Here is a 13,814-nt window from a genome sequence, read left to right as displayed (position 1 = left end):
CCCTAGCCTCAGTCTCTTAGGGACTTATGTTCATTTGGCTGTCTCTCACCTTTTATATATTTAATGGAGTTCTTTCTGTCTATTTTTATGTTGCTTGCTAGTTTATCCTTGTGGTTTCTTTTTTCCTCTTCACTACTTTTTGTTCAAATTTTGTTGGTTTTTAAAACTTTCCCAATCTTTTAGTTCACCACTTTTCTTTCCCGTATCTTATTTGATACTGTTCTCAACTTCATTTGTTAACCACGATCAGTTTATCCCCTTCCTGTGACTCTTGCTTGTCACTGGAATATATCTTTGTTGTAAATCTGGAATGATTTTCTTAAATGTCTGACATTGTTCCTCAACTGACTTTTCTGCTAATTTCTTTCCCATTTCATTCCATCCAACTCTGTCCTCATCTTATGTAATTATACATATTTAATCCAAGGTTGTCACTCTCATACTGTATGCTAAAATCAGTCATGTCATAAACACTGTTCCTCAGGGGATCGCTAACTCTGAGATGATTTACTAAACCTTCTTCTATACAAATTACTAGCTTCAATGTGTTATTCTAGGAAACTGTTCTGAATACGTTCTACGAATTCTTTGCCAATTTGATTTTCCTAATGTAGATGAAGATTAAAGTCACACATAGATGAGGATTAGAGTCACACATGATTAACTCAGTGCCTTTTGTACTTCCTCTTGTTATATCATGATTTATTCTGTGTCCTATAGAATGGTTGCTGTTTTGGGACCTATAGACTACTCCCACAAATTTCTTCTTCCCCTTGTTATTTCTCACTGACAACCATATGCATTCTATATTATATGATTCTGGGTCATGATTGTTATTGTATTCACTCCATCTTGAATTAATAAAGCTACCCCATAACCCTTCCCTTCGAAAATTCAAATTTCACTGAATGTTGAGTTCCCAACTTTGGTCACCTTGCAAGCATATCACTGTAATTATTATAGATTATATCCATAATCTCTATTTGCATAATTAATTCATTTATTTTGTTTCAAATACTATGCACATTTATGTAAGAACCATTAAGTTTGCTTTTATTTTAATCACTTTTCCCCCTTTTAGCCCTAATTGCTCTTTCTTTTATGCTGTATACTCTGTTCTTCCCTTTCCCACTCTGGCTATCATCAAGATAGTTACTCTGCAATGCTGCCTTGTCCTTTTGGTTTATGAGCCTGAGTATTTCCTTTCTGGAACATTTTAAGTTCAGAAGCACTTATAGTTGACAAAATAAAAGTGTTAGGCTAGCTGAAATAAACTCAGAAAGCAGAACTGTAGAAAAAAATCAAAATAATCAATTGTATAGAAGTTTGCTTACATTAGGAATTAAAGTTCAATTAAAGAACAAGTAGTGCCACTAAAAGATATAATAAGAATATCTATATGATGACATGGCAGAAGAATTGGACAGATAGAGAAAGGAAATCTGATCTTTTCCTCAAGAAACAAATAAGAATTAAACTCAGATCGATCGTTTGTAGCTCTCCAAAAAAATGGCATTAGTTCAAATTAATGAGTTTCAAGGTCGAGACGACATCAAATTGAGATTTAAGTTTTCACTGGAGAGTGAAAAACTTATGGAAGCATATGGCACTCTGATATAAAAATAAAATAACCTAGTGTGTCCTGGGTGGTCCTGGTAACTGGGAAATGACAAATTGTATGCCCTTTTGTAAAGAAAGAAAGCAAGCTGAATCAAGGTGGTTTGTGAAAGAGAAGTATTATTTGACGGGTTTATTAGAGGTCCTTGATAATATAAAAGTCAGATTGGACAAAGGGCGAGTAATAGATGTAGTGCATTTGGGTTTCCTAAAGGAATTTGATAATGTGCTGCAAAGTGCATTATTACGTAAGATAAAAGCTTATGTCACTGGAGGCACAGATTGAAGACTGGCTATCTAACAGGAAACAGAGACTCAGTTGATTTTCAGCATGACAAACTATAACTGATGGAGTGCCATAAGGATCTGTGCTAGGGCATCAACTATTTACAATATATGTTTATAATTTAGATGAAGGGGCTGACATTATGGTTGCCAATATTGCTGATGGTATGAGGATCCAAAGAGTTGGCCAAAGGGTTAAGATGGGTTAAATGACTGGATAAAAATTTGGCACATGCAATATAATGTGTGAAAAATAAGAAGTTATTCATTTTAATAGGAAGAGTAGAAGAGTTGAATATTATTTAAATGTAGAAACATGACAGAATGCATCAGTGCAGTGTACACCAATGATGAAATGTCAGTATGTGTGTACAGCAATTAATTAGGAAGGCAAACTGAGCATTGGCCTTTATTGGAAGAATGATAAGAGTATAAAAGGAGGGAAGTCTTGTAACAACTGTTCTGCACTTGATGAAATCATACCTACAGTGTACTTCATGCAGCTGTGATCACCTTACTCACGGAGGGGCATAAGTGTCTTGGAAACAACTCAAAGAAGGTTCACTAGACCTATTATTGGGATGAGGGGCTTATCTTATGAGGAAAGGCTGACCAGGCTGCATCCATACTCACTGAAATTTAGAAAAATAATGAATCTTATTGACGCATATAAAATTCTGCAGGGCTTGTCTGCATAGATTTTGAGAGGATTTTGCCTCTCAATGAGGTGATGTAGAACCATGAGGCACAGTGTAAAAATAAGGGGCTTCCCATTTATGATGGAACTGAGAAGGAGTTTCTTCTCTCAGAAGGTTGTTAGCCTTTGGCATATTTTTTTCCAGTAATCAAATGAAGCCTGGATCATTGAATATATTCAAGGCCATTGTACAGTTTTTGATTGACAAGTCAGTCAAGAGCAGAGGACGACAGACAGGGAAGTAGAGATAAAGACCTCAGCCAAATCAGCCACGATCTTACTAAATGGGAGAACTAACCCATGGAGTCAAATGGCTTACTCCTCCTCCTAATTCTTATATCTTCATGCGGAAGAACAATTCAAGTGAAATCTTGAAAATTACAGACCAGTGAGTTAAGATTTGTCTTTGGAGGAAAAGCTAAACAGGCAATATGGCATCATCTTTTTTTTTACAACTGTCAGCTGCCAATCACTCCTGTGGTTTTAGAAAAAGGGAGAAGGGGAATTGAAATGGTTACAATCAGTTATGATGAGGAACCTGTTTTTAGTTGAATTCTTTTAAAAGGGAAATAATTTCTTACAGTGCTGAATGAACTTAAACATGCTTAGAACATAGTACTTGTCATTTTAGAAACGGTGGGAGGATGACTTGTAGTGTGGGACATTGGCCCTGAAGTCTAACTTGGGATGACAGTGGTGACAAAGGGATCGAGGTTGTGGTCCCAAGTGAAAAGGTTTGGTGGGGAGAGTAAGCAACTGAAATCAAGAACTACAAAAAAAGATTAAGTAGTACTTCAATTTTATACATAATGCCCTGAGAAAAGGACTGAAAGGGAGATAAACTTATAAACGGTGGTTTAAGGGTAGCGAGTAGACAAAGATAAACATGCTACAAAGCATAGCAGAGGGGTACAGCAAATCTTTGCTTTGCACAATATACTGCAGCATATTTCATGTGTCATCACTTTTAGTTCATTGCATAAAACATTGCTTTGTGATAGTAAAGAGTTTATCAACAAAGTGTGATACAGGAATAAATGTGGGGTACATACAGAAATGATTGGCTAATGTTTTAACGTAAAATACAATGGTTACGTGGTTATGTTACTGCAATATAGTCTGCAAGATTTTGTATCACTGAATCATGGTTGATTCTTAACTTCCTATAACATTGCACACGTTTGAATCACACTGAATGATTCAAGTAAAAGGCTGTCAGGACAAATATGAATGCGCAATGAATGGCAGATATTGATGCTCATTACCCAAAAATAAATAGTAATTTTTAAAAGTTGTCAGACTTCTGGTGGCATTGCTTACAATTAATCAGAAAATACATGGAAGCAAGCATGGTATGTAAAGTGTGATGGCTAAAGTAAAATAATAATGACATTCATATGATACATGCGTTAAATATAACAGCCTAGATTTTCTGCTGTGTTTATACTGCTTGAAGCATTGTAGAGTTCTGATCCCATCTGATATTCCAGAATTGAAGTAATGTGACAAATTCCTGTCATTTGTATGTGATTAGAATACATACACCTGCTCTCTTGTGTATCTCCAGCAGAAAGTCGAAGCCAAGATTTTCAGCAAATAGTGTGTGGTTGTTATTTTCCCATGTTTAATTATACTATATTGTACATTTTAGTATCCATCAATTCATGTTTAAATTTTCATTTTATTTTTCAGGTACCAAAAAATGAACAGCCCTTTTAGTTACAGATAACTTACTGAAAGTTTATAAAATTCCAAAACTGCTATTATTTTTAGCATTGCTGTTTCAGCAGAAAAACCACACAGCAGTCATCACACTTTCCAAAAAAAACCCAACGTTATCTTCAACCCATTTCCTGTCCTACAGTTTTCTACTTTCAAAATATGATCATGTAAATCTATCACCTTCCTGTGCAGATGGAGTTTCTTCCTAGAAATAATGGTATATAATCTGGGTGAACATTAGCTCTCTCACACCACTGCCTTCTCTGACCTAGCTACAGTTTCCCAGGGTCAGAACAACTTGAGTGAATTTGATAGACTCCAGCAGAGCTGATACATGTGAAAGGTGCTGAAACAGAATACCAGGCGTGGCTGGCAAAATCAGCCAATGTGTCAAAAATTAAAAATACCTTTTATTTCAAAGCTTTTGCCTTACCTAACACAACCACTAACTTAGCAATGAACAAATTTGCTACTGAAGCTTTGCAGCCCATTGTAGCCTTAGTATAGGGTGTGTGCACAGCATACCCAGTTCCAAGCATAATTAATGTGCATTTGACAGAAAATGATGCACCCCCATCATTTGTATCTAAGTATAAAATGGCCACAATTATTTGCATGGATCTCAGTTCCAGTGAGAAATCATTGAAGTGGCATCTCATGGCAGGGTAACAGTGAGAGGGCTGACTGCCTGACTTTTCACTCTCTTGTCCTGCTGGGAAGGAAATTCTGCCCTGCTAGCTGTTAACTTCTTCACATGAAAATCTATGTTTTAATTAGCCTGCCATTTCTCCACTATCAATAATGTATTTTCTACTCTTTTCAGCATTATTATTGCTAACACTAGCTCTAACAGTCAGTCCTTATTCCCAGTGGTAATACCGCTTACCATGACTTGATACTTTCAATTTAGACCTTAATTAGGTTTTAACTGCCTGAATAACTCCACGCATTAAGTTTAGCCTACCAATTTTAGCATGTTAATCTGAGTTGATTTTCACTTAGAGCTGAATTTTCACCCCATAGTCCGACCAGCATATTAACTCACTTCATTATTAGGCTTGCCAGTTTACCATATTCATGGAGGCGAGATTAAGGATAGAAGGGCTCCCTTCCAGAAGGTTCGTAACCAGACCAGTGCTCCTGATAGGCTTGAGGGCTCTCATGTGGCTGGTTGTAGCCACTTTTTGAACGGTGGCTATTGTGGCCATGTCCTAATTCGTTCTTTTTAAAGTTGCTGAAAGGACGCCTCGTAACAAAGGTGTCAGTGTTCTCTCTCCCATAACTGTTCCATCCATATTGGAGGACATCAAATTATAGATTATGCTTGCTCTCCTTACTTGAGTGTTAAATACACTCTCCAGCCAACAATTGACCAGCTTAGGCAAAATTGATGTCAGGTGACTGAACCCCACATGACTGTGACTTGAACTCAATTGACTCTGCCATCAGGGTCAATATTCAATTGTTGGACCGAGGACCATCGGAAGAATCAACGGTTGCCGTTGTGCTAGTACTCTTATGCCGAACAGTTCATTGTAAACTATCATTTTGGTGGAAACATTAAAAAGTATCCGAAGCAAAGTTAGAAGTTTCACAGGTGATCCAAGATATCTGAGCATTCGTGACTTGAAATAGGCATCCAAAATTCATTAAGTTACTTGTCAATTTGATTTTGATTTGCTTTTTATATCCATTACTGCTCTTCATAGAAACAAAATTATGATTTTTGCTACGATGTAACATTATATTTTGAACCAAATGCAATGGCCTACATTTTGCATGATGTGGAGATGCTGGTTTTAGACTCGGGTGGACAAAGGCAGAATTCACACAGCAACAGGTTATAGTCCAACAGGTTTGTTTAAATCACAAAACTTTTGAAACATTGTTCCTTCATCAGGTGAAGTGCTCCGAAAGCTTGTGATTTTAAATAAACCTGTTGGATTATGATTTATGTCATGGGACTTCTGACTACATTTTGCAATCAGTGGTAAAGGAGCAACACTTGGTCCATAGATATTCAATGGGGTTTGGGTGACAACTGCCTGTAATTGGGCATCATCCCCTTTGTGATGCTCCCCTACAGGACACTGATGGCATGCACAAATTAGTACCAGTGAAGTGCTTCAACCAATCATATTGAGGAACCCTTATGTAAAACGCAAGGAGAACTTTAACAAGAAAGAAACAGGCAGGTTTACTTCAAGTGGGAGGTTAAAGTTTTAAACGTTTGAATTCAAATCCAACCCAACTCCATTCAAACTTCTTGCACTTTTACTGGACGCAGAGTAGGGGACGGAGGTATGCAATCAATATGATACCAGGAAAAAAGATGTTTACTTAATATTATGATAGGGCTGCATGTCTAATTCATTTACATCCTCTTAAAATTTAACTCTGGATAATGACGTTTCCTGACCTTCAACTTTTATTTAGAAATATAGAAACATAGAAGATACACCCTTTGAGCCTGGTAAACCACTCAATATGATCGTGGTTGATCATCCAACTCAGTAAATTGTTCCCACTTTCTCACCACACCCTTGATCCCTTTGTATGGCATGTTTAAAGTAGCAAAACTTCTGCAGGTACTTCACAAAATTAGACACAAAGTCACATAAAGAAGGTATCAGAATAGAAGGCCTAACACTTGGTGTAAAAATGTGGATGTAAAGAATAACTTAAATGAAGAGAGAGAGATGAATTAGAGGAAAGTAGAGATCTTGAGGGGTTGTAGGGCTGGACTAGGTTACGGAGAAAGGGAGGAGCAAGGCTGTGAAACACTTTGCTTATAAAGATTTTTTAAAAAATATCAAAGCAGTGCCAGATCAGAAATTAACAATGAGCAGTGAGCTCTGAGATCATGGATGAACAGACCTTGGTGCATGTTCGAACAGAGACAACAGTGTTTGAATGATCCTAAGCTGGTGAATAGATCAGCACAGTATGGAAATAAAGATTTATAAGAATTTCCAAATGGCCTTGTATGACCATAGAAAATCCCAAGACATTTTAGTCATTTTTTTGAATTATACTCACTTCTGCAATATAAGAAATATAGCCAATTTAACATTGCAAAGTAGTGTTACTGTTTCTTTTTGGATTGTTGAGTGAAAAATAAATATTGGCCCTGATACCAGGGTTAATATCCTGCTATTTTAAATAATGTCATTGGGATCTTTTCTACTCACCCACATCACTGTTTTAATGTCACATCCAAACAACAATGCAGCTTCTCTTCAATATTGCACTTTTAAAAAAATGCTCAGGTACTGGAATAGAACTTCAAGCCATATTGTTCTGTTTTAAAAGGCAAGAGTATTGCCAACTGATTCATACCTGACACACAGTAATATAGCTAACTCTCACACTAATGGGATTCTCATGGTGCAGTGACAATTTTCCTACTTCTAAGCCAGGACCCTGAGTTCAATTCCCACCTGCTCCAGAGGTGTACAATAACATCTCCACACAGGGTGACTAGAAAATATCCCACATTAATAAAGTCACAAACAAAGTATCAGCAGCATATAGACTCAAGCAGGATATCTAGCTATGGCTAAGTGACCTAGGCAATGAATTTGAAAATCCATTTAGGTCACCTCGTACACTTGTAATTATATGCTTGCTAAATATTCCACAAAACATCAGGGCTTATCCGGTCTTGAAAACATTATTTTTTAAATATATCTGATAGATATGGAGTCTCATTCCTTCAAAACTTAGTTGGAAGTTTAAGAAATAATAAAAACTAGATCATTTTTGTTTTTTTTCTATTTCGTCTATGTCAATTCCTTACTTCAACTTCTCTTTCCAGATCTTCGTTCAATTTGAACACCTGATCTGAAACTGAATTAAATATTCTAACAGACACACCCTGGTTCAGACTCTGCACTGCTCATTAAGGACTACAGGGCATAGGTTTAAGGTGAGAGGGGAAAGACTGAAAAAGGACCTGAGGGGTAACTTTCTCACACAGAAGGTGGTGTGCTTATGGAAAAAGCTGCCAGAGAAAATGGATTATTTAAAAGGATTCTGAATGGCTATGTGACTAGAAAGGTTTTAGAGGGATATGGGCCAAATGCTGGAAAACCGGACTAGGTCAGATTGGGATGTCTGGTCAGTGTGAATCAGTTGGGCCAAAGGGTCTGTTTCCATTCTGTATGATTCTAAGACTTCGTGATTCTTCAGTCTGATTAGTTAAGGAAATGTACAGTTGTTTGTCCTGTTAGATCCAGGTTCTAGATTTCCTGCAGACAGTGTTGCATCATTTTGGTTCTCTAATGTAATTCTCTAATATTTTACTGCAAAGCCCCATAGATATTCTCTAAGCAAACATAAACAAGATGAACAGTTGGTGTCACTTCTTCACTGGTGAGAGCAACATCTGGCCCATTGCTTCATATGTTGGAGTTGAGACAATTAGTTTTATGAATTAAAAGCAATCCCCCCACTGCTTTGGTTGATTGTCTCCAGTGCAGGAGGTGCTTGTAAGAAGAAAGTAGGAAGAAAGTAATTCTGACACTTATGGCTAGGAAAAATTAAAAAATCATCTGCAGTATTTGGAGCTCACAGAAATATACAAATACTTCATTCCACCTCGAAGGTTTCGCTGAAGGTAACCCCTCTGTTCAAATCTTACCAAACTATATTGCATTTGTAAAAATCAAAAACACAAGAGTGGTCAGAAGTTCTCTGATAATTTCCTTCAAATGTACTTCTTATATTTGGAACAAAGACCAAGAGATAAAGAAATTATGTATGTATGAATCTAGACATGTCTGATGCTCCCTGCATCTGTGATAGAAACATAATTATTCAATAATTACTAACTGACTGGCCTAACTTTAACTATAGAGCATGTAGTGGCCATATGGTGCCATATTTGTGGATACCTATTGAGTACACAGACATTCTGAATCATTATAATGGTCACTCAATTTTCTATGTACAATGGAGATTAGTCATTTCAAGTTCTCTGCCCAGATATTCAGTACATTTTACTATAATCATTAGAAACACTGTCAGAAGAGAATTACTCTTCTGGATCCCACATCCTAACAACTAAGTCAATTGAACCAAGTGCTTATGTTGAATTTGAACTACTATGTGTGATTGTTATTTGATAAATATTTGAGGAAGGCACTGAAATGTAGTAACAGAAGAATTATATGTTTTAAGTCTGTGCTAACTCTCAGGTCAGATTGAACTTAATTGTCAAGTGAACTTCTGTTTTACGATTTACATTTGGAGAGAAAGTGGAAAGATTATTTACTATATTATGTATCAAGGAGAGTATAAAAGTACATATTTTGCTATTTCAGGCTGTTATCTTTTAATTTATTTGTTTTACTTAAATAGAGTTTTTGCCGGTTTACGAGTCAGATTCTTGGTATGACTTGTATATTTATAGTTTATCATTAAAAGAGAAGACAATCGAACGTCGATGCAAGTTACATTTCAGTTCCTGCTGCAGAGAGGAAAAGCTCAATGTTATGATTTACCTATACCTAGCTATTAAGGAGAATGTGCTACACTACTGATCTAGGAGAGGGAAGGTCCAAGTAAGTGTTTAGCCTGTGACTATTAAAGCAAAAGATTATTTGGTGTAAAGATCCCATAAGATTGGGGTTCTTGGTGAAACGGGTGGTGGTAGGCCAATTTCAAGAGGCTAGGCAGAAGATAGAAGTGCTTTTGATGAGCCCAAAATACCTGCAAAAGAGGTCCTCCCACTTACCTGACATCAGCATGTGCAACTAAAACTTCTGGGCTTTACAAATGGTGCGGGCCTTCCCCACTGTGGGTACAATACTGGTGATGGTGGCGTGCAGTCCATTAGTTGTTGCTGTCTTCACTATCACTGTAAACGTTTAGACTGTTCAGAGAAAGCCAACTAGATAGTGAAAAGGCCACCTGCTGCATTTTATGCCCCTGCCTTCAAACCCTGCTGGACGGAAAGCATAAAATCCAGTCCTATATCTCCACCATTGTCCTGGTTTCATACCATTTGCCATCAAACTGTGGCTCCACTAGGTTGAGGTGCATCGCCTGCCACCCCACCAGGCAAAATCTCAACACCACATAATGCTATTCATCAGTTTTCAGCTCAAGTCTCACTGTTTCCTCATGAGTTAGCTGATCAACAATCTGTCTTTAGAAAGGTTAAATAACCCTAGTAGGATTACTTGCAATCAGCCAAATTTTGTATGGGCATATCTAGTACTACCGAGCTCACCCAATATCAACTTTTTAATCCAAAGACATGTTTAAAAGGTGTAAGCAAAAAACCTAGGGGTGTTGATAAACAGCTGTCAATGTAAGTTGTATCCCTTTGTATCTTTAACTGGCTCACTTGCATGCCACAAATCTACTTCACAGTTTGATCCTGAATCTAAAGATGGTGAGCAAAAGAAAGACTTGATATTTTATGTTTTGGAGTTTGAGCCATGATGAAAGCACTTCATATAAGCCATAACCTGAATTTCAATTGGAACTTGACCGTCATTGAAGATAGGGGAAAAAGACAAGAGTGCCCAGAATCTTGGACAAATATTGCAGATGACTGATAAAGGAAAAAGTTAAAAGTAAATGATAAGAGAAGCAAGGATGAAAGGTTTAGAATTGCCAGGAGTGGAAAGACAATTGAAACAATGCCATTACTCATTATTTTTCCTCATTATAGAGTCTTAGAGTCTTAGAGTCAGACAGCATGGAAACAGACCCTTCATATTCCCTGGTCATATTCCCAAACAAAACTAGTCCCACTTGCTTGCATTTGGCCCATATCTCTCCAAATTGTTCCTGTTTGTGTACTTATCCAAATGTCATTTAAATGTTGTAACTGTACATGCAACCATCACTTCCACACACGGACTACTCTCTGTGTAAAACAGTTGCTCCTCATGCTCTTTTAAAACTTTCTCTTCTCACCTTAAAAATATGTGTCCTAGTTCTGTACGCCCCCACCCTACAGAAAAGACCCTTCACATTCATCTTATCTATGCCCCTCATGATTTTATAAATGTCTATAAGGTCACCTCTCAACCTTCTACACTCCAGTGAAAAAAGTCCCCACCAGTCCAGTCTATTTTTATAACTCAAACACTTAATTCCCAGCAACCTCCTGGTAAATATTTTCTGAGCCCTCTCAAATTTAATGGGCACCCAGAACTGCACGCAGTATTCCAGACGAGGCCTCACCAATGTCTTGTACAAGTTCAACAAAATATTCCACCTCCTATATTTAAAGTTCTGAGCAATGAAGGCAAGTGTACTAAATGTTTTCTGAATGACCCTGTGTACCTGTGACATAAATTTCAAAGAATTATGTACCTGAACCCCTCGGTCTCCTGCACTAAACACTATTCAGGGTCCCACCATTAATTGTATAAAGTCCTGCCCTTGTTGGCTTTACCAAATTGCAATATGTTGCATTTATCCAAATTAAACTCCATCTGCCACTCCTCAGACCATTGACCCAAATGATCAGGATCTCTTTGTAATGTTCTTCACAAGCTGTCTAAGGGTGAAATGTTCCCTGTACAGAGATACAATTGCCACAACCTCAATGGCATTTGAACACTAAAAATTATTCAAGTGAACAAAATGAAATAGCAAATGATAAATAAATAAGAATACATTAACATCATTGTTAGATTTTTTCAGATGCTCATCAGGTGAGTGATAGAACACTCAGTGTTACCAAACATCAACAACTTAGGTATTGTAGGTGTCTGATGTAGAGAACTATTTGTTCCATACCAACATCAGAACAACATCCGTACGACATGAAATTGTATTCTCGGTGTCTTGTGGTGTGACTCTAATCAAACTCAGTCCCCGAAGTATATCACTAGCTTTCACCAGTTTGAGAGATAGTAGGGACTGCAGATGCTGGAGAATCTGAGATAACGAGGTGTAGAGCTGGACGAACACAGCAGGCCAAGCAGCATCAGAGGAGCAGGAAAGCCTTCCTTGGCTTGCTGTGTTCATCCAGCTCTACACCTCGTTATCTCTTTCATCAGCTTGGTCTGGATTCAAATCCAAATTCCACTGCAAAATTAGACCAACCAACTAGGTCATCCAACTTACTAATTATTAATCCAGGCAAATATGTAAAGCTTCTGAGCATGAGCATATTATGAGTCTAGAGGTAAATTTTAACTTAAAACTCTAGACACTGGTGGGAAACTAGTAAATCTGAGAATAAGATCTTATGCGGATTGAAATTTGGGATTCTAGCCCATGGGTAGGTTATTATAGAACAACCATGCCCATCAGTAAAAGGCTAATGGGTAAATCAGTGGAGAGCTTTGTCTGTCATGCAAAGCTCCACTCAAACTAAGGCAGTGCTCCACCTTCAGGCCACAACAGTAGAACTTGAAAATGTTACACAAAAAGATTTCTTATTAGGGATCTCGCCAGGAGCTTTGAACAGACTTAGAAATAGAAGGAAATGTATGATATTTCATTCCTTATACATATTCCCCTTTATAAATAAAGAATAATGTTACTTCTGGAATGACGAGACAAAGATCCTCTTAAAGAAAGTTTGCTCGAAATGAAAATGACATTTTTTGCAATTCATACCATTTGCCATGATAATGTTGGTTTTAGAACTTATAACATGTGCAGAATTGTGTTGTAAAAGAAGCTAAATCATTCTTACTCCGCTGTAGCAGCTGAAACCTAAGAAGCTTATAATAATTACTTTATCAAATGTAATTCAAATAAATACCTTTTCTCGGACAAGAATTGCTGAACACTGCAGCAAAACTCCCATCATCTTGTGGGGATTCCAAGTGACTGAATTGGCCCTTGAATAAAAATCATTCTGTAATTACATCACATATGCTTAAAGCATAATCAAAAAAGTTCAGCATTATTTGCTGTCATTTTTAATTGGTCCACAGAGCATGATGGTATTAATGGCTAGGTGCTTAGTAGAAATCAATCAATGCAGAAAAGCCTGATCTGGAAAGAGCAATGTTTAAAAATAGAGTGAAATACTGCTGTGCTGGAAATTTAAAATAAAAACAAAAATGTTGAAGAAACTCAGCAGGTCTGACAGCATCTGTGTAGACCGAAATGATGCTAATATTTTGAGTCTGATGACTTCTTCAGAACAAAGACTGAGAGCTGAGCGTTCTGAAGAGTCATGATACATTAACTCCGCTTCTCTCTCCACAGATTCTGCCAGGCTTGCTGAGCTTCTCCAGCGCTTTCTGTTTTTTTTTAAATTATATTTGAAATTGGTGCCCTTCATCAATATATGATCAAAACTATTTTTTCCTTTTAAATGAAGCAGAACCAATTTATTTTCTCACTTTGGTTTAACAGATGAACCAATATTTGCTTTCTTTTCAATTGTAATTCATTGGGTCAGAAAAAATTTGCAACTCAGGAAGTAGCCATTCCATCGAGATGTCATACCAGTGATTAGTTGATTTCCTTGTTTTATGTGAAGCGGATACAGAAGTGACAAACATAACGA

General features: G+C 37.1%; 1 protein-coding gene across 5 annotated transcripts in view; it reads right to left on the bottom strand.

Moving 5' to 3' along the window:
• The window catches only part of LOC125453815 (glutamate decarboxylase 1), a 57,727-nt gene that overhangs the window by 23,750 nt on the left and 20,163 nt on the right, over window positions 1-13,814 (bottom strand). For all 5 annotated transcript variants that reach the window (XM_059647266.1, XM_048533793.2, XM_048533795.1 and 2 more), the window contains one exon: window positions 13,059-13,137. In XM_059647266.1, the coding sequence (XP_059503249.1) occupies window positions 13,059-13,137 (79 nt within the window). The remainder of the gene's footprint in view (window positions 1-13,058; window positions 13,138-13,814) is intronic.

Source organism: Stegostoma tigrinum, chromosome 7 (assembly GCF_030684315.1).
Source record: "Stegostoma tigrinum isolate sSteTig4 chromosome 7, sSteTig4.hap1, whole genome shotgun sequence".
In the NCBI taxonomy this organism is placed as follows: Eukaryota; Metazoa; Chordata; class Chondrichthyes; order Orectolobiformes; family Stegostomatidae; genus Stegostoma; species Stegostoma tigrinum.
The sequence above is the reverse complement of the archived record's forward strand: the minus strand, read 5'-3'. Positions and strand labels throughout refer to the sequence as shown.